General features: G+C 47.9%; 2 protein-coding genes and 2 non-coding genes across 4 annotated transcripts; 3 read left to right on the top strand and 1 right to left on the bottom strand.

The window, feature by feature from the left end:
* The first annotated feature begins 2,793 nt into the window (after window positions 1-2,793).
* RPS3 (ribosomal protein S3) lies at window positions 2,794-7,603 on the top strand. The gene is made up of 7 exons (XM_060018260.1): window positions 2,794-2,859; window positions 4,062-4,192; window positions 4,469-4,562; window positions 5,018-5,112; window positions 6,276-6,463; window positions 6,882-7,078; window positions 7,531-7,603. Exons 1-6 carry the CDS (start codon window positions 2,830-2,832, stop codon window positions 7,073-7,075), a joined length of 732 nt encoding a protein of 243 aa, XP_059874243.1. The 5' UTR covers window positions 2,794-2,829; the 3' UTR covers window positions 7,076-7,078; window positions 7,531-7,603.
* On the top strand, window positions 3,756-3,905 carry LOC132430431 (small nucleolar RNA SNORD15). Its single transcript, XR_009520520.1, has one exon. It is a non-coding gene; the product is annotated as a small nucleolar RNA SNORD15 (small nucleolar RNA).
* Window positions 6,627-6,771, top strand: LOC132430430 (small nucleolar RNA SNORD15). The gene has a single exon (XR_009520519.1). It is a non-coding gene; the product is annotated as a small nucleolar RNA SNORD15 (small nucleolar RNA).
* Window positions 7,604-12,654: 5,051 nt separating the features above from the next.
* On the bottom strand, window positions 12,655-22,299 carry KLHL35 (kelch like family member 35). Its single transcript, XM_060018259.1, is given in 6 exon segments — window positions 12,655-16,025; window positions 16,950-17,138; window positions 18,561-18,749; window positions 19,393-19,511; window positions 20,024-20,208; window positions 21,266-22,299. Coding segments are annotated over 6 exon segments (1,905 nt in total). The 3' UTR covers window positions 12,655-15,836.
* Window positions 22,300-24,798: the final 2,499 nt, after the last annotated feature.

The raw sequence follows: 24,798 nt of genomic DNA, 5'->3' as shown, positions 1-24,798 counted from the left end.
AATTAGAATTCAGTGTAGGGACTTATCTGGTGGTCCAGTGGCTAAGACTCTGAGTTCCCAATGCAGGGGGCCTGGGTTCGATCCCTGGCCAGGGAACTAGATCCCACATGTCGCAGCTAAGAGTTCGCATGCCGCAACTAAAGACTCTGCATGCTGCAACAAAGATCCTGCACACGGCAACGAAGATGCAGTGTGCCGCAATGAAGACCCAGTGCAGCCAAATAAATAAATATTCTTTTCAAAAAAAGAATTCAGGACTTCCCCAGCGGCACAGTGGTTAAGAATCCGCCTGCCAGAGGGGTGGGGTAGGGAGCGTGGGAGGGAGATGCAAGAGGGAGGATATATGGGGATGTATGTATAGCTGATTCACTTTGTTATAAAGCAGAAACTAGCACACCATTGTAAAGCAATTATACTCCAATAAAGATGTTTAAAAAAAAAAAAAAGAATCCGCCTGCCAATGCAGGGGACACGGGTTCAAGCCCTGGTCTGGGAAGATCCCACATGCCGTGGAGCAACTAAGCCCATGCGCCACAACTACTGAGCCCATGAGCCACAACTACTGAGCCCATGTGCCTAGAGTCTGTGCTCCGCAATAAGAGAAGCCACCATAATGAGAAGCCCACACACCACAATGAAGAGTAGACTCCGCTCACCTCAACTAGAGAAAGCCCTCGCACAACAAAGACCCAACACAACCAAAAAAAAAAAAAATTAAAAAAAAAGAATTCAGTGTATTGTGACTACTATTATTTTTACAGCGTTATTTTGAGTAATATAATGTCTTCTTAATAATAGTTAGATAAAGTGAAAGGCATTATGATAAAGCTAAAGGTTTCCTTCATGGGCTTTCTCCTGGGACCAGAGGACAATACCCAGGCAGGCATACTCTTGTGTCATTGGGGAAGGGCAGCAGACGAGCTACTGTGGAGACTCCAGTGGCGACGTTTACCTGAAAGAACTTGCCATTGTCTGATCCTTAGCTGTGAGTCTCTGCAACTCGGTTTTGTGGGCAACCCAGTAAGCCATGGCACTTGTAAGCAAATTCATATGAACCACACAACCAAAAACTGATCTAGAATTCATGCACTGATTTGCTTGATAATCAAACTTTGATTGACACTGGGCCTGAGCCAGGCCATATCCTAGACTCTGGATGTAATGAACAAAACAGGCTTGGTCTCAGCTCTTATGGAGCTTACAGTCTAGTGGGAGAAATATATTGACAGGCCATTCCAACCCAGTGAGATGAGTGTTATAGTTATGGGAGTAACTAGGAGAGGCCCAATCCTAGAGGAAGTGACAGAGGGAGATGACACATGGAGAAAAAAGCTTGTTCCTGATTTCCTTACCTCAGTGAGCGTTGTCACTAAGCATCCACTCCTGGTGTCATTCTCAATTTCCCCCTCAACCTCAATCCATCACCAAGGTACATCAGGTCCACAGAATGTCTTTTTGGCTCATCCAATTCTTTCCAACTTCCCTGGTCCCTCTGTACAGCTCCCCCCAGAACTCTGTTAATTCCATGATTATAGGACAGAGCTCAGCATCAGAGTTGTTTCAGCGCTGGGGAAAAGCTCAAATGGCTTCTAGGACCAGACAATAAGTGAGTGAAGCTGCCAGAGACCTTGGCACATTGAAAAACGCTTTTCCATATAAGAGGGAAGGAGAGTGCTGCTATGAGGAAATGTGGGCCCAGTATTTTGCTAGACTTTTCTATATTTTTAAGAAAACCTAGAATAGTTTTATAGAGAAATCTGATTTTTAAATGGAGGCAAACTATTCAGGTTTAAAATAAAACTGTTCATCACAAGGAAAATTTTTTTCTTTCTTTTTTTTGTATCTATATGAGATGATGGATGTTAGCTGAACCTTTTGTGGTAATCATTTCTTGATTACCACAAGCCACTTCATGATGTATGTAAATCAAGCCATTATGTTGTATGCCTTAAACTTATACATTGATGTATGTCAAGTATTTCTCAATAAAGCTGGAAAAAAAACTGTTGGTGAAGTGTTAAGGAGTGAAGTGTGCTGATGTCTGCAAGTAGCTTTGAAACGCATCAAAAGATGCATCGTTGTGTGGATAGAGGGATGGATAAATATATGATAAAGCAAATATAGCAAAAATGTTAATTGCAGCACCTAGGTGATGAATATATGGGTGTGCACTGTACAGTCCTTCCAACTTTTCTGTACACTTGAAATTTTTCGTAATAAAATGTGAGGGGAAATTTTTTTAATTGAAAAAGAATTGTGAGCCACTATTGTGACTTCTGTTACAAGTTGTAACAGACTATGAAAGTGAGGTAGAGGTAAATGGGTTAATAATATAAAGGGAATTAAACAGTCCTTAGGGGGGAAAAAACAGTCCTTAGAATATTTAATACATATTAGATACTATTATTATTATCATTTGGAACAGAGGAAATGGACACAGATTGGAAGAGATAGGCGCCTCAATGAATTTCATTGAGGGCTTTCAGCCAATTTTCATTACATCGTAAAGTGTAGGGACCAGGGTTCCATGCATTTGTTGTGTGAGCTTATAACTGTAATTTCCATCTCTGCGCCGGACGTTGCTCGTTTTTTGGACTCTAAACCCCCTTGTAGTTTTTAAGTTCCGATTGATCTGATCCTGTTTCTTCCTATAGGTGTCTACATTACTCTTCTCTTTCCTTTTACCTCCTTCCTAAAGTAAAAACTACATTTCCCATGAGCGCCTACAGGCGTCGACGTCGCGCAATTCTTTGTCGTCGAACCGCGCCCTTTATCCGCACTTCCTCCCACTAACCCCTCCTTTTCCTTTCGGCGGCGCGTGGCGGCAAGATGGCGGTGCAGATATCCAAGAAGAGGAAGGTGAGACACACCGGGGCCCGGTTGCAGGGAACTTTGGAGCCGCGCGGGTCAGGAGTTTCTCTGGGTGCCGTCGCGAGCCCCGCGGCTCCCTGCCATGCCTCGGGCAGTGACTGGGCCGCGTGGCATTCCCGTGGGCCGCGGATGGCGGTTGATAGAGCGCAGGCCCGAGCCGGGCGAGCGCAGTATGGTGGGGATGGGAGAGAGAGATTTCTGCCGGTTCTGGGCGGAGAGCAGAGATGAGCACCGGGGACCCCTCCTCCCCCGGAGAAGGCGCTTGTGAGCATTTCTTGGTCAATCAATAAAATTAGTGAACGTGTGGTGTTTTGAGGGCATGAGCCATTTCCCTCATCTTAACTGTGGCTTTGGGAAAGGGCTGTAGCAGTGTATTCTTCCTGTCTTCTTACTAGTCCTGTCGGGGTGCAGCCTTCTGACCCCAAAGACCTCAGTCGGGAAGGTTACTGACAATTTCTTGTTCCAGCTGGGGCCAAGGAAAAGTTTTGGGGAAATGGAGGGGGGACCTGGGGGAAACGCTTCCTTGAGTTTAATTCTTTGCTTTTCCATGGGAGAGAAGTGTGTAAAGTGCATTTGGTTTTAGACAATTTGCCATTTTGTGTACGCATAACATCTATGTTAAGGTGAAATCCACACGCTTTTGTGAGTTGGGATTTGCCGACTTTGTGAAACACCTGGGAATAATTAAGGCAATAATTAAGGTGGCTGGGATTCTCATGGGCCCAGTTGTGTCTACAGGTGAGACTGCTTAACTAAAGTCACTATCTGCTCTTTTTGCTGGTTGCAAACATAGTGTTCCTGCTGTGCTGAATTAGTTCTAAATGTGCCATTTAAGAGCAGTTTTTTGTTTAGCATGTGTACATATAAATGATAGTTTTAAAACCCTTCAGTGAAGAGAAGATGACGAGTCTGACTGGAGGTGTTCTCTTTGTCCATGTGGCTCCTACCCTGTGCTGCGTTCTGTGGCACAGTTTTAAGGGCCCTGAGTCAAAGTAACTTCCAAAAGATGACCTAGCGGCATTTGTCTGAGAAGGGTTGCCATGTTTTTTCTGGAACAAAGGTAAAATAATCGATGATGGGTCATTTGTTAGAGGCGTTGAGTTTTGATGAGGGTTGCATTGGCGGAAAGGCTGGGCTAGAAAAAGTGAGCCTGCGCCCACATCCTAATTTTGAATTTACTTTTTGGTTAGTTTGTTGCTGACGGCATATTCAAAGCTGAACTGAATGAGTTTCTCACTCGGGAGCTGGCTGAAGATGGGTACTCTGGAGTTGAGGTCCGAGTTACACCAACCAGGACAGAAATCATTATCTTGGCTACCAGGTAAAAATTCGTTTTTCTGGCCATCGCCTGTAATTGTCGTCTGTACTAAGGTGGTCTTTTCTGTAAACTTACGGGGACAATCAATGAATTTAGTCTTACTGAATGTAATTTTTTTAAGCTGCATTTAGAAAAAAATTAACTCTAGTTTTTGTCATCCAAAATTTATACTTGGCTTGTGTCAGATGAATGAGATTTTACTACCACACGTGCGCAAGATTTAAAATCACATCTGGAATTTTATGAGAGCTGTGAATTGCCATTCTTTATTTTCCCCAGGACCCAGAATGTTCTTGGTGAGAAGGGCCGGCGGATCCGGGAATTGACTGCTGTGGTTCAGAAGAGGTTTGGCTTCCCTGAGGGCAGTGTAGAGGTGAGTGGTCCTGGTTTATGCCAGAGGTTACTGTGGACCTGGAAATGGCTCTTTAGGATGGTACTTCTGAAAACCCATATTATCACCCTGAAAAGTTATTTGTGATCAGTGAGTAATACAAATGGATTGGTATTTTGTTGAAGTTCTTCTCATAAGCACTTAGCAGGATTTTACATTCACCTTGGGTATAGTAATGATACATATGAAGGATTGGATGCCCCATCGGTCTCCTTGGTGTGGCCATAGAAAGAGCTAGGGGTGGGAGGGCAATGAGGAATAGTTCAGCCTATGTCACTGAGTGTGTGTTAGGTGTGGGCATTAGAAGTGCTTTAGTACTTGGGTAGTACAATGATACATAAAATGGTGTATGCTTGTATAATGGATGTACTGGTTTTTATTTGAAAACAGTGGCAAAGGTAAGAAATTCAAGGATGTGCCTTGTTTCCTTCTTAAAGCTTTATGCTGAAAAGGTGGCCACGAGAGGTCTGTGTGCCATTGCCCAGGCAGAGTCTCTGCGTTACAAACTCCTAGGAGGCCTTGCTGTGCGGAGGTAAGTGTCCTGAGATTTTTAATGGTTGTGTCCTTTTGTGGGTCAGAATATCAGCATTTTGTTCATTTAGTAAATGGACTCTTTTTATGTGACAGGCTCAGCTAGTCTCTGAGGGTTTTAACAATAAGACGTTGCTAATCCATGTCGTCACTGAACTGGCGGCCTAATAAGAAAGACTTGTAAAGAATCAAGTTTTTAAAGAGTGGTGGGTGCTCTGGTGGAGAACTATTCTGGGTGTGCTTTGGGAGTAAAACAAAAGTAGAACGGGGTGGTGCGGGGGAGTGGTTAGGGTTCCTTTTGGAGTCATTCAGATCCATTATGTGTTGTTAATTCTCTGGGGACTGTAAAGAGCTAAGACTCATCCCTGATGAGAGCTTAAAATCTAGTCAGATTTCCGTATATGTAGATAGTAACATGAGGAGTGAAGGACATGAGGTGGTTAGATTCGCCCTAGCGCTGGGCCTGCTCGTAATATTGCAGCTGGCAGTTCTTTGAGTAGTTCCACTCTTTGTGGAGTAAATGGAAATGCCTTGCCTGGGTGTCTGGAATTTGTTAATACTTAACGCAGAGCCCTGGGAGGTTTTTCAGCGGAGGAGGGACGCTAGAGCTGTGCTGTAGACAGGTTGACGTGGTGGCAGTGCTGTAGGCAAGGATGTGCAGAAGACTGCCCACCTGGTTTGAACGCCAGCTCTGCCGCTTAGAACAGTGATTCGCAAAAGTTTGGTCCGTGGGCCAGCATCACTGCCATCACCCGAGGACTGGTTAGAAATAAATTCTCAGTCTCCAATCCGGGCTCACTGAATTGGGAAATAGGGGGTGCAGCCCAGCTGTCTGTCGTCATAATCCCTCCAGGTGAATTTTGCACACACCAGAGTGGTTCATTTTAACCTTGAGGCGTTCCTAGTGTGCAGCCAAGGTTGGAAAGCACTTGGTTAGAAGGAACTTCGTGTGTTTCCCTAAGGAATTCCCTAAGATTAGGTGTGATGGGAATGGAAGAAAGTTTCTAGCTCTTGGGTCAGGCTCTGGTCAGACTTATTCTCCATTAAAGGAACATTGAAAGTAGTCAGTGCAGGCTAATGAGTGTTTTTTCTTTAGCATGGTGGGGTTGAGCAATCCTGTCTGGTGATAACACAACTGGCCATTTGTCTCTTGCGCTCCCGAAGGGCCTGCTATGGTGTGCTGCGGTTCATCATGGAGAGTGGGGCCAAAGGCTGCGAGGTCGTGGTGTCGGGGAAGCTCCGAGGACAGAGGGCTAAATCCATGAAGTTTGTGGATGGCCTGATGATCCACAGTGGGGACCCTGTTAACTACTATGTTGATACTGCCGTGCGCCACGTGCTGCTCAGACAGGGTGAGCAGCCAGGAGTGCTTGGGGCAAGGGGCTTTTAAACGGGTAGACGTGGTTTTATATACACACCTCAGTGTTTGGGGAATTTGTCTGGGAGTCGTGGAGCAATTTTGTTTAGCTTCGTTGGAGAGAGTTGGTTTGTCCTTGTCTCGGCCACTTGTGTACCCTTCAGTGATGACACGATGACGAGTCAGAAAGGGCACATCCTGCTCTTGGTCCTTGTCAGTGCCACGTTCTGTGGTGCTGTGCATGGGTTCCTTTTGCAAAAGTGTCCTCTTCATTGATTGATTAGAGGCATTTGTCTGAGAAGGGACCAGACCCAGGGCTTCTTGAGTAGCCTCCTGTTTTCCTTCTGCTCCATCCCGTTGTGTAGTGGGGGGCGATGGAACCATAGCTCGGTCTTAACTATGGCATCTTCTAGGTGTGCTGGGCATCAAGGTAAAGATCATGCTGCCTTGGGACCCAACTGGTAAGATTGGCCCTAAGAAGCCCCTGCCTGATCACGTGAGCATTGTGGAACCCAAAGATGAAATACTGCCCACCACTCCCATCTCCGAACAGAAGGGTGGGAAGCCAGAGCCGCCTGCCATGCCTCAGCCGGTACCCACAGCATAATAGGTATGTCTGTAAGGCCCTCTGGGGGCAGAATAGGACCCTATCCCGTTGTCCTTGTTAACACTTGTGTCCCACGCTGTGAGAGCACCTAGTGGATAAAAATCGGATTACACTTGCTTTACATGAGAGAACACAGGTTGGAGCCAGGGACTCATTTAACATGGTATGCTATTGGGAGGAGTGTGTGCCTTTGGTCTCTTTAAGACATTCCTACGTTTCCCACTGTTGTAAATGAGTTTTTCTTTATTATCCTCCCTTAAAATTTTCAAGGCACTCTTGCTAGTAATTAGCTGTTCTGAAGCAACCCCCTTAAAACAGTAACAACAAGCCTCTCCTGTGCCCAGCGCCTGTTGTGTTGTCTCTAGACATTCTTTGTGTATTAATTTTCATGCGAACCGGATATTCAGGTGTATTTTCTGTTCTTATTGTACTTTATTTGTTTTATTTGGTTTCAGGGTCTCCTTGGCCGCTGGATCTGGAGTCTGGATGTTGCTCTATAAAGACCTTTAATAAAATCTTTTTAAAAGACCTGTGGCCTGACTAGACTCTACATCCAGTATTCAGACTGATGGTCATGTCACTCCATGAGACCATTGCTTGATAGATTCTTAGGGCTGTCTGGTTAACAGTGTTCGTGTGCTTTCCCTCAAAATCCTGTTGGTTTCAGTTGTACTTGTGAGGAGAGGTCTGGAACAGGAGGACCCAAGCAGAAGTAACCAAGGAAATACCTTGTGGGGGAGTAAATCTGGTGACGGTGGTGGCTGATTGTTAACAGGGCAGCACCTTGATTGACTCAACCTGGAGTTCAGGGTTAGAGATTTAGAAGGACGTATTTAGGATCATTTTCTCTATTACACATAGAAAATGTAATGACCATTACGTTTTGGGTTATGCTGTGCTCTAGGTGGTGTTCATTTCTAGGTATATACATTCTCATTTAATCCTCAACATCTCTAAAAGGGAATTTGATTGTGCTGCTGATGAAGAAAGAGCCTGATGCTCAGAAGTAAGTTTGCCTAAGCATTATAGAGCTGCGGTTAGAATCTACATTTCTATGTCCTGTTCTCTTAACCATTACACTCTAGAAAAGTATAAAGAACATTTAAATTATCTACAGTTTTATCTGTGATATTTTGAAGGTGTTTGCTGTTATGTATCTATTAGAAATTGGGTGCTTTTCACTTATTCAGGTGAAACTAGTGAGGGACAGGCTGGCATAAAAATCCTACAAGATTAATTAGAGGTAGTGAATTATGTTGAGGGCACGCTGACATTATCTGTGTGTGTGTCCCCTTTTAACAGAGCCTTGGATGTTTCTACTGTCTAGAGAGTAACATCTCATTGTTTTTGTCAGTGTTAATGGAGTTGAGACCATGTCTCAGTAGTAGAAATACTTTACAATTCTCCAACCACTGAAATAGCTCATGTGTTAATGACCATTTACTGTGTTCCAGGGAGTGGGTTCATGTAAATGTTTTATCTTGTGGCTAGGAACTAGAGCCTGAATACAAATTTTTTCATTTCCCTGTGCTTTCCCTTACCCTGGAGTGGCACGTTTCCAGGAATGAGCCCTTTCTCAAGCGAAAGAAAGTTTTATGGAAAGGGCTGAGAGAGGTGGTTACTGAAAAATGTTAACGTGAGAACTGAGCTAAGCTGATTTATTCCTGTATTTATTTCTGGGCTTATGATGTAGTTCATTTATGAGGAGACTGTTGGTAGTGAAACCATTTCAACTAATTTGAGCCTGTGCCTGTGGAGTAGTGGTGCTGGAAACAGGTTAAGACAGTCCTGGTCATCTAGAATCTTAGTGTCTAGTACTGGCATTGCCAGTCAGTTCTTTGCATATTTGATCAGGTGATCTTTTAAATTTATTTTCCTAGTGAGTTTTCTGCAAACTTAAAACTGGAGGTCAAGTCTGTCATTCAGTAGTGCTGTTAACATACCACCAGGTGGTGCTGTAACAGGAAGGGTGCACCAAAGTAGCTTGGGGAGGGAGAAGTAAACTCATGAAGTGTAACACATGTGCAGAAAAGTATGCAAATTATTAGTGTGCAAGTATGCAGCTTGAATTATCAGTGTGAACACCTCTGTCTACCCATTACTCAGGTGGAGGAGGGGTTAAATTAAGTGTTAAGTTACTTAAGAAAATCACGTAAGATGTAATGTAGCGCTGACATGAGCATTCCATAATCACAGCTCATCAAGAAGTGCAAACTACCTTAGAGGATGTCATCACTACCACCCTGAGATTCCCAGTGAATGATTTTTTCAGCCGTCCTTTTCTTTGCTTCACTTCCTTTGAGGTTCAGGTTTCCAGGTGTGCATCTGATGTCTAACCTTGTGGCCAGACTCATGCCGTGGCCCCTCCCCTCAGTAGGCAAGGTGTTGATGCTGGTCAGCCAAGACCATGTTGTGAAATGGCCTTGGGACTGCCTGGTGGGAATAATGGCTGTTGGCAACATGGAAGCAAGTGCTGAAGCCTTCCATGGACTCTTCACCAAAAGATTATTGTTAGGCTCTGAAGAGTTATTAGGTTCTGGTCATTAGGACTCCTGGCAGCTGGTGATGGGGGCCTCAAAAGCTGGGTGCTGATTGAACCACTTGCCCATCAGGCAAGGAAAGAACACCTGCTGGCATGGGAGAGTGTGGGAATAGGCCTAAAGGGCAAACAAGGTTGGAGACCAACAGCACTGTAGAACCAGGAAAGGCACAGGAACTGGTGGGGTCCAGATGATGGTTAATTTTAGGGAGATGGGTTCCACCCCCAGACAATCTGGTTTTGCAAACCACTGTTGAAAAGGCTGCTATAACCCACAGCAGAGTGGAGGCTTGGGGCTGGCATACCCTCCCATCTCCCACCCCAGGTCAGCTAATCTCCACTCCTAGTTGGGAAATGAGGCAAAGGCTGTGAGGGTGTCAGCACAGTGAGAGTGGAGGATACCTTTCCCTTGCAGAGCACTTTACAAAGGAGACTCGAGGGGTTGTGGGGAGAAACTGGGCTTTGCAATCAGAGATCTGGGTTTAAATGCTGGCACCAGCACTCATTCACTGAGAGGATGCCTTTGGACTTTTCTGATCCTCAGTTACCTCACAGGGCTGTTATGGGAGTTAAAGGAGATCTAAATATCAGTATGTTTCCCTACTATGTGTCATTTATATCATCTGGAGACAAGTTACAAGCCCAGGCCTTCAGGTCAGTCTGTCTGGATTCAAAATTAAATCCACAACTTTTAGCAGTACAAGCATGGGCACATCAGTTACATACCTGTGCCTCTGTTCATCTGCATGTTTTTAGCAGTGCCTGGCTCATAGCAAGTGCTCAGTAAATGCTAGCTGTTATTACTACCTACTTAGCATACCTATCCTCTTGGAAATCATTAATAGCTAACTTCATGGTAATGGATTCTTCCCCATCCTAACTGTAAGGGCCCTGACCACAGGGGCCATGCTTTCTGCTTCTACAGGGAAGTGGGCATAGCTGGGCAGGTATCACTAGCCCCATTTTACATGGCCTTTTTCTGTGCCGTGTTTCATTTAGTGATTGTTTCTGAGCTCCAGTGTGGCTACGTATAAATGAAGCTGTTGTATGTCAGTAAGGCCTGTCAACATCAGACCAAGAAAACATTTAGGTATCGTTGATAGTCAACATTTTCTGTCTCTAAAGATAGTTTTTCTTAACTATTTTCTCCCTAAGAGACATGAGATCTTGACATTATTTTATGAAATGGCTATTAAGCCATTTCTCTATTTGTTACTAATCAAAGCTACATTTATAACTTGATAAGCAGCATGACCATGGTGAGGAGATTATTGTTATAGATTATTATATGCCCTGAGCCTGCTGTGGGTGTATCATTTAATCTTCCCAACATCCCTGTTATGGGCAGATTCCATTACTAACTTCATTTTATAGCAGTGTTGATTAACCCATGCAATACATCTTAGGAAAATACAGTTTGACCCTTAACAATGGGGGCATCAGGCGTGCAGACCCTGACTTAACAGTCAACTCTGTATATGCGGTTCCTCCATATCTGCTGTTCAGCATCTGTGGATTCAACTAACCCCGGGTAGTTTAGTGCTATAGTATTTACCATTGAGAAAAATCCGCATATAAGTGGACTGGTATAGTTGAAACCCATATTGTTCATGGGTCAGCTGTACTTAGACTGTCTCAGAGAGATTACCACTTCTCATTTGAGAACAAGTAACATGAGATCCTAGATTGGCAACAACTTATCCCAAACTCTTGTTTCTACAACAACAAAAAAGATGGAGACCTGTAGCTCTGAAATTCAAATGAAACCACACTTCTGCTGCTCAGTCCTGTATTGCACTAATAGTTCAGCCGGCCAGGTGCAGCTGGGCCTTTGTCCTCTGGTGAGGACAGCTATGATGGGTTCATCCTGCCCTCACTGGCAAGCCATTGACTGCCCCCATGACGAGCTTGCACCCGACAGTCCTTTGTGTGGTGAACCAGAGAAGCTGGAGCCATTAAAATCCAAAATTGCCTAGAGAGAGGGTAGGGCTCCCGTAACCTTTAATAATGTATTTGCTTTACAGGGGGAGGGGAAGGGAGAGCATAGGTACTGTAGGGGGGCTGCTTTCCCATCAGGAGGGGGACCAGAGGAAATGGATCTTTTACTCACTGATTTTACCCTTAATATACCAGAAAAAATAGCCATCACTATTTACCACCTGGGCCCATAAACACCCCCCTTTTATATTTTAAGTCACTGTAAGAATAAAGGAATAGTGAAAGTAAATTTTATTATAAATTTTAACAAGTATCCAAAATATTTAAAATTTAGCAAGTATTAACAGCATAACAATATACTAAAAACACTGGATTGTAAACTTCAAATGGGTGAATTTTATGGTATGTGAATTGTATCTCTGTAGAGCTGTCATATATACATATATTTCTATGTGTATACATACATATACATATATGAGTTATAACAGCAAACAACTTCACATTTTCATTGTCTAGAAGGATATATACCCCAAATGAGCAATGTTACTTGAAGGCAGTGAAATGTTTATCAGCTGCCATGAAGTGAAGGTATTTATCTTGTAGCTGCTCATTCCAGATTTCAAATACATCTCTAATAAGCTCTAGCTTCTGGGGCTTTTTTGGTTTTGTTTTGTATTACACTTGGCTTGTCAACATGCAGTGCCTTAAAAAATTTTGGTTGGGGCTTCCCTGGTGGCGCAGTGGTTGAGAGTCCGCCTGCCGATGCGGGGGACGCAGGTTCGTGCGCCGGTCCGGGAAGATCCCACATTGCCGCGGAGCGGCTGGGCCTGTGAGCCATGGCCGCTGAGCCCGTGCATCCGGAGCCTGTGCTCCGCAACGGGAGAGGCCACAACAGGGAGAGGCCCGCGTACCGCAAAAAAAAAAAAAAAAAAAAAAAATTTGGTTGCTTATAACTTTGTTGAAGAGAGGATAGCCATTTTCTTTGCTTCATAATTTTAAAACATTTTCACTTTTAGATTTATAAAGGTCAATTCAGATGACCAATGAATTTTAAAAATTTCTACAGCATCTGTTTTTCTCCACTCATCTTTATGTACAGCTGCCTTCAGCTTGTCTCTATGAACTGTAACAAACTACCAAGTAAATTTGGGGGGATAGTCATCATGAAAGATACATACTGTCACATTGTCTTTGAGCAAAATGGGATAGTCCAGGTTTTTGTCACAAAGAATTATGTGATGAAATCTTTCCTCTTGAACAACTTAATACAGTAGTCCCCCCTTATTTGCAGCGGATACGTTCCAAGACCTCAGGGGTTACCTAAAACTGCAGATAGTAGGGAACTCTACATATACTATGTTTTTTCCTGTACTAATGGGTGGGTAGCATATACAGCATGGATATGTTTCAGACTTATAAAAGAATTCAACAAGTCCATATAGTGATTACAAAATAGAAAGTTTTATTCTATTATGTAAGAAGTAAAGTTCTCCTTGTTCTTTGAAAGCCCGCTAAGAAAGAATTACAGTCATAAAATATCAATCTTTACAAATAGATCTACTCAAAAAAGAAACTCAAAAATTAAATTTGGGTTCATCGTTTTCTGATTGCATACCAAGAGTTGTCTCTGTTCTCAGCCGGTGAGAAGATGGCAAACCCGTGTGTGGCTAAGGGGTCATGGACTTGTCTGGCTTCCCTCTGAACTGAATGGTAACAGTTCACATTCAGCAGGCAGCCTGGGGTGCCAGAGAGCAGTGGACTAGGAGCCAGAGGGATCCTCTGTATATGGTCTCGGTCTAACCAGTAGTCCTTGTAATTAGGACACGTGGCTGTCGCCTTTTGCTTGTGTTCCTGTGAGCCTCACTCACCAGGGACAAGCACCATGTCTCATCAAGTCGGAAGCCCAGAAGGTCAGGGACAGTATCCTATCAAGCTGGAATTTCCCACGTGGAAATGATGTTATCTCCTGCTTCTAAACAACTGCTTTGCTGTGCCCCACACCATTTTCTCAGATTAGCAGAGGCTGCATGGAGGAAGCAGACTTTGGAGATAGCTGGACCCGAGTTGGAATCCTGGCTCTGCCACCACTCACCAGCCCTGTGACCTTAGTTAGCAGGTCACTTCACAACTCTTGAGTCTGTTTACTCATTTGTAATCGGAGGTGGGAGGTGGGGAGGGGAGCAGTAGTAACTACCTCACAGGTATTATGAGATAGAAATCCAGGAAACCTTGATTTAAGGTATTCAGTGGAAGGGTTTGTTCCAGTCACTGGAGGACCCAGAGATGAAGGTGACACCTTTCCTGCCTCAAGAGGCATCCTATGGGTGTGTCAGGAGAGACCAGAGATGTCACACGAAGGCCTGGCCATATGTCGGGTGATGGAAGAAGGGCTGATAAGGAAGGGGTACAAGGAGGGAGTGGTCAGCTCTTGGGTGTATGGTGTCAGGTCTGCCCAGGCAGACAGAGCAGCGAAGGGCATTGGCACTTGCATGAGCAAGCACTGGGGCACAAATGGCCATCATGGGGGAAACTGGGCAATCTGTCTGGCTACACAGAAGTGCTGAGCCTGGGTAAGATGCCCATGTCTCTGGGGAGAGCTTGCCCTGGATTTGCCCCTACCCTTTCCACTCCGGCTTTCGCCTGGGTAAGCAAGCAGTACAGCACCTTTGCTTTGTCCTGGGTGTTATGCATGGGGTGGGAGCAGGAAGGCTCTGAGGCTGGGCCTCTACTCCACTCCCCTCCCCCTCTGCCATTATCAGCTGTGTCCAGATGGTCACAGGCTCCCTAATCTGGGATAATCGGAGGGTAGGAGCTCAGCTGGGACCCGGGCCTTTATGCTGCTCTGTGATGGGTCAGCCCCAGCTGGAGAGATCCCACAGACAGGGCCCTGGGGCTTTGGAAGATGGCTAGGGGCTTAGTGCTGGCCCTGTGCTGGAGGAGATGGAGGAGCAGATGACAGCTCTTCAGAAGGCAATCTGAGTGCAAATAAGGGGAGCCCCAGGTGGGGCCTGGCTAGCTCCTCTGGGCCTCAGAAATACAGGCACAGAATCTGAACCGCTGGGCCTTGATTCACAGAGTCTGTGGCATCAGTCCTTTGTTCCCTCTCTTTTACTGAGTTCACCCCTCCCGACCCAGCAGTTTTATGTTGCTGCCCTTCAGCCCCAGACCAACCCAGGCGCTTATAATGGCATCAGGAGCTTGTACCCCACGTTGATGTTGGGGATCTCACACATCCAGGTGCAAAGCTGGGCTCATTGGTGTCTTAGAGGCCTGTGGCTCTGGTGCCCACTACCGGGGGCCTCCAGTTTACTGCGAGTCTTGACCCCCGAGGCTGCTCAGGGTTCTACAACTGTTCTGTTTTGTTTCAGCTTCTTTCATGAGCGGGGGAGCCCCACCTTGCCCCAGGCTTCTAGCAGTGACCCTGGTTTGTCATCCTGGTTTTAAAGCCTTTATCCCAGAATCTGAATTTAGAAGCTTGAGCTTCTGCCTTATGTTTTACAATTCTGTTTCTGGTCCTCAGACATGTTTGCTTGCTTACAAGCCTGTGCCTCAGTTGTCTGGCTTTTAATTTTATCTATCATTGCTATAGGTGTTTGAATTGGAGAGGGTGGTTTAGAAAGGGAGAACCATCCTGGCCAGAAGTGTCTCATAGATTCTAAAGCTTCATGGAATCTATGAGTCATAGATTCTGCCTCTTACTAAGTATGTGGCCTTGGGTGAGTCTCCTTATCTTTTAAAATCAGTTGCTTCTCTGTAAAATACAGATATTAGTAACTAGCTCACTAAAACGTTTTTTTTTTAAGTGCCGATAATCTGAAATTTAAGAATAGTGACAATTCTTGGGAGGAACGTGCGAAGGGATGGGTTTGGAAATAGAGGGGCCTACAAAGGCATTTCTTAAGCTAGTGATCTATGTCTTAAGCTAGGTCGTGGGAACACATATTTATTTTATTATAATTCTTAAACTATACAAAATATATTCTTTTTATGCATGAAATATTTCATAATTTTTTAAAATGTCCACGCTGCTATTATGACGGTAAATGAGGTAATAACATATGAAGGTGTTTTGTAAAGAGTCAAAGCAGGGAGCAGATACTGGGCATTACTTCTCCAGGCAAAGGAGGCTTGAGCTGGAACACAGACCCAACCTTTGAAGGAGGTTTTATTTCTACAAGAAAAGGGGCAGTAAGCTAAGAGGCTGTTTACACCGAGCTGCCATGAGGGGAGCAGTGGTGAACCTGAGTTCTCCCTCCCCTCCCCACCTCCTGGTTCAAGTATGAGTCACCTGCCCAGGCTCTGGACGATGGTGACGCAGCCATGGGAGCTGGTGCAGCGCTGCAGGGATGGCTGGGCCTCCACCTGCCCACTGCTGGGGTCAAAGGTGAAGATCCTGTCGGTGCTTTCCCCATGATCATCCCGCCCGCCAAGGATGTGGACTTTCCCATCACACACAGTCACGCCACAGCTCTCCTGGGTGGACAGACAGAAAGACAATTAGCTATAGGGTCCAGCCGGGAGCTCCCTCTGTCCCTAGCTGGCCAGGCCAGACAACAAAACCTTGACCCACAGAATATGAGTAGGCAGTCTGGAAGGTAGAGAGGTAAGAATTGGGTGGACCTGACTTCAAGCTCTGGCTTGACCCTTACTAAATGAATGGCCTTAGACAAGTCACTTCACCTCTCTGGGCCTCAGTTTCCTCATCTGCAAAGTAAGAATAATAATAGTACCTTCTTCATAAGGTTCCCTTAACAGTTAATGAGATTAAGCATGTAAAGCATTTTACATAGTGCCTGAAATACAGTAAGCATAATATTTACCACCAGACTCAGAGAAGCCAGAAATCTCAGGCTCTTAGAATCACTGGAGGTCAGAACTGGCAGGGATCACCAATCCATCCATACTCCTATATAGTCTCTTTGGAGAGGGAACAGAACAGTGCCGGGAGGCAAGAAATGCAGGGGTGGAGCGTCCAGGGCCTAGACCTCCCTTCTCTGATATCACTGAGGCAAGGGAAACTTACCAAGTCCCCTCTCCATTCTCCCCCCTCCTCCAACAGTAAGCTACCACCTGGTGGCCTACAGATCAGGAGAGACTGCAGGGTCATTGAGACCAAGCCCCCCATCCAAAGCTATAGCACTTGGGACTGGGGTTCTAGGTTCTGCCTTACATGGCTTTAACTGGTGGCCTCAACCTCTCTAAGGCCAGTCTCCTTATCTTTGAAGCCCAAGGCTGAATATCACTGTGGGACAAAGCTAGAGAACTACCGCCTAGTAAAACCACCTAGCATGGAGTCAGACACAGGACTCACTACCTCTGAGAACCAGATCCTTAGAAGTGCGTTTTTACTCCTAAATGGAACCAGTGCCAGGGCTGTGCCCAGGCCCCTCCACTTACCACAGGGCTGGGGAGGACAGCTGCCTCCCCCCAGACATCCATGCCAGGGTTGTAGGTGAAGATTTTGCTCATGAGGCCCCCAACCACATAGATGGTGTCCTCCAGGGCAACAGCCTCGAGACACCGCTGCGAGAAGGGCGCTGGTGACCGCAGGCTCCACTGGTCCTCCTTGGGGTCAAAGCACTGCACCTGAGAGGAAGGAGTGGCAGAGGTGAAGCCTTGCCCCTCAACTGCCCTGCTGCCCACACCTCCTCTCTCTCTCGGTCAAGGGGACTCATTCAACACATATGCCTATGTCCACCAGGCCTGAGCATGTGTGTCTCCCCTCACGTGTGCTCAGTCTGGTTCCACATTCCAGCTCCTCCCCCTGGACTCCCGTTGTCAAAAGCCTCTTCATCTTTCAAGGTCCAGGAAGAGGTCTGTATCCCAGGAGGTGGAGATACCATCTGCATGGGTTCTCAGAGCAGGTCCCCCATGGAGATGCATTCCTGGCTGCATATACTGTCAACCCTCTTCCTCCCTGGTGTGCTGAGGTCATGACCAGATTCCAGCTGGGATGTCTCGCAGCCCCCATTTCTATAGCTGTCCACAGGCCTCCTAGGCTCACAGGTGTTTATGACGCCTACAATTTCTGAGGGTTCCTACCTGTAGTTGCCTGCTCACCTTACTCCCTACTTCCTCAGTTGTGTCCTTAGAAACCCCCAGAATGGCCTATTCATGTCAGTGCTGCACAAGAAGGTGCTAAAGGGCATTCCCCCAGCCAGCCCAGGAAGGTGTGCTGGGAGTGGAGGGGGAATGAGGAGGGTGAGAGATCCTAGTTTGGGAAAGAGTCAGATCTCAGGATCACATGCCTGTGAGGCCATCAGGGTGGGGAGGGAGCTGCCACAACGAAGATCAGTTTTTATTCACAGAAAGCCTAAATGTACAATAGAAAATTTGGTAGACTGTGATTCATCCACTCCATTGACTGTTACACAGACATTGAAATGATGGCTGTGAAGAGTTTCTAAGCATGTAGAAAGTGCTTATACTTGGAACAAGAAAAAACAGAATACAAAATTTTACTAAAACTAAAACAAAAGCAAAAGTCAACTCAGAGGAAGCTTAGAAGGCATTGCACCAAATATTAATGGTAGTAGTTATCCTTAGGTGGTGAGATTATGGATGATTCTTTTTTCTATTTCTCTGTTTTCTAAATTTTCAATAATGAGTGTTTTTTTTTTGTTTTTTTTGTTTTTTGGCCACACCACGTGGCATGTGGGATCTTAGTTCCCCGACCAGGGATCGAATCCATGCCCCCTGCAGTGGATGTGCAGAGTCTTAACCACTGGACTGCCAGGGAAGTCCCAAGTGTATTGTATTTTGGAATGGAGGAAAAGCATTTTAACTAGTCCCACCCTTGCCCTCACTTAATTTTTTAGATCTCTGAAACCCATATGGCACCAGCCCAAGCATTCGGGTCCAGACCTACTGTGTGACCTTTGGGTCATCTCTGAATTCATTTCCTTGCCTGAAACATGGGGATGACTCCTCAGTGCGTGGACGAGGACATGAAAGGCCCAGCTCTGCGCCAGGCACACAGCAGGCCTCCACCGCCCTCTCCCAGCTCACCTTGTTGGTGTTGACGCCGTCCCGCCCGGCGCCCCCCATCACGTAGAGCCGACCGGCGCAGGGTGCCATGGCAGCTGAGCTCACTGCCTCTAGGAGCGGGGCCGCAGCAGCCCAGGTGTTGGAGAAGGGGTCATAGCGCTCTACGCTGCACAGGCGCCGCAGGCCGTCGAAGCCGCCCACCACGAACAGCTGTGGATGAGGGGGTCGCTAAGAGTCAGGGCTGTCTGCGTCTCGGCCCCACAGCCTCTGGCTGTGTGTGGAGAAACTATCCCACCAGGGGCGCATCCCAGCTCCTGGCTCCGCGTCCTGACTCCCCATAATTGAACCTCCCTTAGCAGATTTTCCTGTACTAACCGGATGATACTGGTTTGTAGGATGGGTGTTGAATACAGATTAGATCTGTAAAATAACTGGCACCAAGTTGATGCTTAATAAAAATACCTACTAATTTCTTAAAGGTTTACCACCTTACTTAAGTGATCCTAAGAAGCACTTTTATTTGCATTTCTGCATTAGGGATGTAGCTTGCAAAGATAATTGGCAGATTTTTTTTTTCCTTTTTCTTTTTGGTCTTAAGTGGCAGAGTCAAGATTCAAACCGAGGCTCGTCGGCCCCAGAGCGCACACCCTTGACCACCTGCTACTAGGCTGTACTATTACAGTAATTACTATCATTATTAGCATTAGCATCATTATGCAACTTTGGGCAAGTCCTTTTTTCTTTTGGGGGCCTCAGATCCCTTCTTACAGGGAGCGGATTGTAAAGGACTTCCCCCCGTCAGTCCATAGATCTCTACCTTGAGCCCAAGGCAGCAGCTGCCAGGTGTCCCTACCTGCCCCTGCACGACCGCCATCTTGTGCCTCCACCTGCCCTTGTGCAGTGAGGCCACCTTGATCCAGGTGTGCAGATGGGAGCTAAACATCCACACATCACGGCTGTTGATGTGGCCTCCTAGGGAGAGAGAAGCAGCTGTTGTTCCCAGGCCCTCTTGCTATCCCCAGGGGAGCAGGGACTGTGTTTTATTCTCTGAGCCTCTAGGGCTCGAATCTCAGGGCGGGCACCATCCATTGGTATCAAACCGATCTTTGCCACTGTCAAGACAACAGGGGAAATTCTTAATTTCCCTATAAAATTGGGTTGTAATGGGAATTAAATAACTAATGTAAGCTACTTAGCATAATGCACAGCACATGCTAGGCTAAAGAGAAGTGATGAGTACTAATCTGAGTTGAAGTCAACATTGCAAGGGTGGAGTCACACCGGTGATTGGCTCTGCAGTACCACCTCAGCCAGTAACTGTAGGTTATCAGGACCGATCTGCTCCTATAGCCTGGTTGGAGGGAAGAACAGAGGGCGGCGCAGGGGAAGTGATGAGCCAATTCTGTGGGACTCCGGCTATGGCTCCGCCCTCACCAGAGACGTAGATGTCATTGCGGAGAGTGCAGGTCTGGCTCCGCCCTCACCAGAGACGTAGATGTCATTGCGGAGAGTGCAGGTCGCGAACTCTGAGCGCGCGAAGCCGGGCACGCTGGGCAGTGGGGTCCAGCGTCGGCTGTCGGGATGGTAGGCGTCGGCGAACGGCAGCTTAAGGAGCCCCTTGCGATCGCAACCGCCGATGACCACGATCACTTCAGCGAGGTCCATGAATCTGGCGTGGGGACAAGCCCAATGCCGGTTAACCCACACACGTGTTTCAGCCCTATTTCACCCACTCATGGACTGCACTATATGGTCCTGCTGCCCTTCCGTGCGCTTCTGCTCCCCACCCTCCGCATGCTGGACTCTGCCACTTTCAGCCTCCCCTCTGGCTATTGAGGGGAAGAGGGGCACTACTCCTTACCCCATTCTACTGACCTCTAAGTTACAAGAAAAGAATCTTTACAGAGTCCTTACCCTTACCTAGAAAAATCACCTTGTTTAATCCTGACTTTGGCTTGCAAAAGTCATGTAGCTGTAGGAGACAGAGGTGGAATTCAAGCCCAAGTTGGTGTGCCACTAACTCATTCTCTTCACCCTTTTCTGACCTCCATCGTGGACTAATTTTGCTGTGTCCCTCCTCCTATAACCATCTCCTAAACTTATCCCCTAATCACTAAATCCATTGAACCAGGCTACACGCCCTTTCAGCAAATCATTCTCCCTCCCACTGACCCCACCAGAATTTCCAAACCCTTTAGCCAATTCCTACCTAATTCCTTTGACAAATATTGAACATCTTGCACCAGGCCCTGAGCTTACTGTTGGAGATACAGTGATGAGTAAGACAGAGTCTGTCCCTTATTCCTGTGAGGGTGACAGACCATCTTGACTACTCCACCCAAATTCTTCTGGTCTGGTGTTCCAGGGGTGGGAATAAGCCTTTCTTTTTTTCCCCCAAGCCCTGCCTATTTATACCCCTTACTAGACTGTGCTCCCTGAGGGTAAAGGGTGTTTCCAAATCACTCCTGAGTCCGCACTGAGGCAGAATGTGCACGAGATGTGAGATCCCTGCATTTCCCCCATTGGACTGTGAACTCTTTAAGGACCCAGCACCAAGCCTATGAAATGTCTGTTGTATGTATGACAGTCTCATTCAAGAGGCATGATCAAGTGATAGGATTAAAGGATGATGGCGGACTGAGAGAGCGGTTGAACAAGGGAATAATATAGGAAATAACGCAGGGCAGGAGGCAAGGGGCAGCTGGGAGGGAGGGGGCAGGGCGTACCTCCGCGGCCGGGCCCGCAGTGTGCCGGTCTCGCGGCCCAGAATGAAGCAGGCACGGGCCTCTAGCAGCAGCGGGCGGCACTCACCGCAGGCCTGCAACAACTCGTCGGCCTCTACCTTCTCCAGGAAATAGGCGGGCGCCAGCAAGGGCAGGCGCACGTGCTCCAGCAAGCGCCGCAGCTGTCCGCGGCGGGCTGGCGGGTCGTGACGCACCCAGCGCATGGCCGCTTCGAACACGGCCTCCTCGTGCGCCACGCCCAGCGCTGGGTCGGCCAGAAGCGCTGCCACCTCGTCGGGCGTCAGCTCCAAGAAGTCGGCGTGGCGCGCCACCTCGGCGAAGGCCTGGCGCAGCACGCGGCCGCAGCGCTCGGCCAGAGAGGCGAGGGAGAAGGCAGCGGCCACGCGACGCAGCGCCAGGCTATTAGCGGCGCGCAGGCGACCCTCGAGGAAGCGCGCGCAGGCCTCGCGCAGGCCTGCCACGCCCAGTCGCTCGGCCAGCGCCAGCACCGCGGCCGCTTCGTCCTCCGCGCGCAGCCGCACGCCCGCTCCGTACAGGTAGTCGAGCACCACGGCCAGCGCCGTCGCCACCGCTGTCCCGGCAGGGCCCGGCGCCTCAGGTACCACGGGCACCATAGCCAGGCCACGCTCTGGCTGCCCAGCCGCGAACAGGCTGCGGAAGTAGGTGCTGCCCGCGCTAAGCGCTGCGCGGTGGCATGGGAAGTCGTGGCCGCCGGCACGTAGCACCACGTCGGTGAGGGTGCCGCTCCGCCGATACGCATTCAGGGTCTGCAGGATGCGCTGTGCGTGGCAGGACCCCGCGCACGGCTCCTCGGAGCCCCAATCCAGCTCCGGCTCCTCCGGCACCGGGCCCTCCAGCGTCCTGCCGAGCAGAGAACACAGACCGCGTCATCGGCAAATCCACCTGGCTGGGGCCCGGTTAGAGGGCAGGAGGCCTCTCACCCACCATTCCTTCCGTTGGTTCACTGGTTTACTCAGGCAGGCGCGCATTATCTTAACTAGTGTGCTTTCATTCATGCAACCACTCTTCCTTCCGTCCACCCGTCGAGATTCCTAATGGCCTCAATGAGCTAGTCCCAGCCTACCTGAAGGTCTAGACCCTGTCTTAGCTGTACCACCTCCTCCTCCACTTACCCAATCAGCCATACTGCTCTTTCTGTTCTTCAGACGTGCTAAGCTTTTTCCTATCAGTATTGGCGGGAGACAGATGGCATGCTCTCAGATGGGGTAACTTAAGGAGATTCTAATAAAGGAAGGATTTACAAAAGCATAGACAGTGTTTTGGGACTCCCACAAGGAATAGAGCAGTGCCACGTGGCTACCAATAGCAGGGAGACTTTACCTCCCCAAGGTCTAAAGGCGGAGGGCTGGGAGATTATTGGAACCTGCACAAAATATCTGTATAAGGAGGGCCCTCTGACAGGAGCTGTAGCCTTTGGTCAAGGAATTCAATCGACCCCACAGAGATCCAGTATGTGCGGGGGGTATAACTCTACCCCCATCTCCTCACCCCGTCCATTCTCCTTGGGATCTCCGACAGGTGCTCCCTGTTGACCACACCCTGATTATTCTATTTAATGTCTGCTCCTCCCCAAGAGTACAGGATCTGGCCCATAATAGGTCGAGTGAATACATTAAGTTAGTATTTATTGAGAGCCTTTTCTGTGCCAGTCAGTGAACAAGACATAGTCCCTGCCTTCCTGGAGCTCGCAGTGTGGCAGGGTCCCATGGGGAAGTACAGAGCATTAGGAGACTGAGAATGATAAGTAGCATTAGCCAGGTGAAGGTAAGGGAGTGGAGGGAGGAAGTCTCCAGCTGAGAGAACAGCCTGTGCAGAGGCCCAGAGGGAAAGAGGACATGAGGTTAGAGCCCAGGCTGAGAGGGAAGTTGACCTTTTTCGTAAGTTTCCTGTTCTCAAGGAAGCCCTGTGGGGGAGTGGAAAGAGCTGGCTCTAAGGACTGATCCGGGTGCTAATCCTGCCTGTGTCCCTGACTCGTTGTGTGACCTGCTCAAGTTACTCCCCTTCAGGTTCCTTATCTAAAATGCGGTCATAATGCCTCTCTCACATGGTTGTGGTGACTTGTTGACTGTGAAATGGAATGTATGAAAAGTGCTAGGTATACAGTACAAACTCAACAAGTGTTTCCTTACATGTTTTTACCCAAGAGGAAGGGAGCACACCACATGTGTTAGTTGCTTTTATGTACATAATTTCATTTGACCCTCACAAACCTGAAGAGTTTCTTTAGACTTCTTCCCCTCTTCTTTTTTGAGTTTGTCATGAGGAAACAATCACATAGATGGAACCTGCCCTTCAGAGGTTGCTGTGAGGATCAAAGGAGGGGTGTTTGTGAAAGGGTTCTGTAGCCTGAAGGGCTGTAACGGATTGGTTATGATTTGGCCATTATGAACATATAGCTTCTGCTTGCATACTTCCAGGGACAAGGAGTACACACCTTTATGTAGCAACTTACTCTAGGGGAGCAGACCTCTGCTTTCTGCTCCTTGCTTCTCCCTCCATTCTCCTGATCCCAGCTGCTCTGCCTTCCCTGAGACTGCTTTGCCCTGGAGGTCAGATCTTGCCCAGGAGTCAGTCTGGCTTTCACTGTTTATGCCTGGGCCATCCAGTGTGGTGAATCCCCTGTCTTAGCATCAGAGGAAATGAGCTTCCTGATGGGCAGGGTCCCAGGAAGTTAACTACATTGCCCAAGTAGAGGGGCTGGGCCCTGAACCCACCTGGCTGTAGACTCTGCATGCCTAGCGGCTCAGCCACACTTGCCAAGGTTGGGGTGTATCCCAAGGAGCAGCGCAGGACCACCGGAAGGAGTTGATAGGGGTCATGGGAGCATGCTGCCTTCATTCTTTTTTCCACTGGCTGAGGAGGCAGCCCACTCTCAGCTGACATCCAAGAGGGCAGGTCTCATCAGCGTCAGGTGGGACTTCTCTCTGCAGAGATGTCCCGGCACAAGGGGCTGCCAGGGGAGAGGGAGGGAGTCCCCTCCTGGGGAGTGCGCCAGTACTTTTTCATTCATTCTCCTGCTGTCTCCTGCACTGGGCACTGTGGACACACTGGGACATCAGACCCAGTTTCCACCCTAGGGATTTCCAGTCTGGGGGCCGAAGGACAACCCATTGGAACATGAAAGGTAGGGATTTCCAGGCAGGGCTTGATCTAGTTTTCTCTTATCCCAGCTAAGAGTCTAGGCACCTCAGGCCAAGGGTGCTGACACAGACTGAGGTACCCAGCCCCTAGAAGTTGACATGCCAGCCTGTTTCTTTTTCACAGTCACACATACACCCACAAACACACACTCAGACTTGTAGACATGACAGAGCCAGGGGGGTCCTGCATCCTAAGTCCCCAGATGCACCTGGCACTTACCTGGCCATGACCTCTCCCAGGCTCTCTGCAGCTGCTGCTCGTGCACTGACCACTCCTGTTTGTCCTGCCGCCCTGCACCCCTGACAGCCTGGGCGCAATGTCCCTGCCGCTCTGCCTGGACTCCCGCTCAGGCT

The sequence above is a fragment of the Delphinus delphis genome, chromosome 8 (genome assembly GCF_949987515.2).
Source record: "Delphinus delphis chromosome 8, mDelDel1.2, whole genome shotgun sequence".
Classification (NCBI taxonomy): Eukaryota; Metazoa; Chordata; class Mammalia; order Artiodactyla; family Delphinidae; genus Delphinus; species Delphinus delphis.
This window is presented reverse-complemented; position numbering and strand designations above follow the sequence as displayed.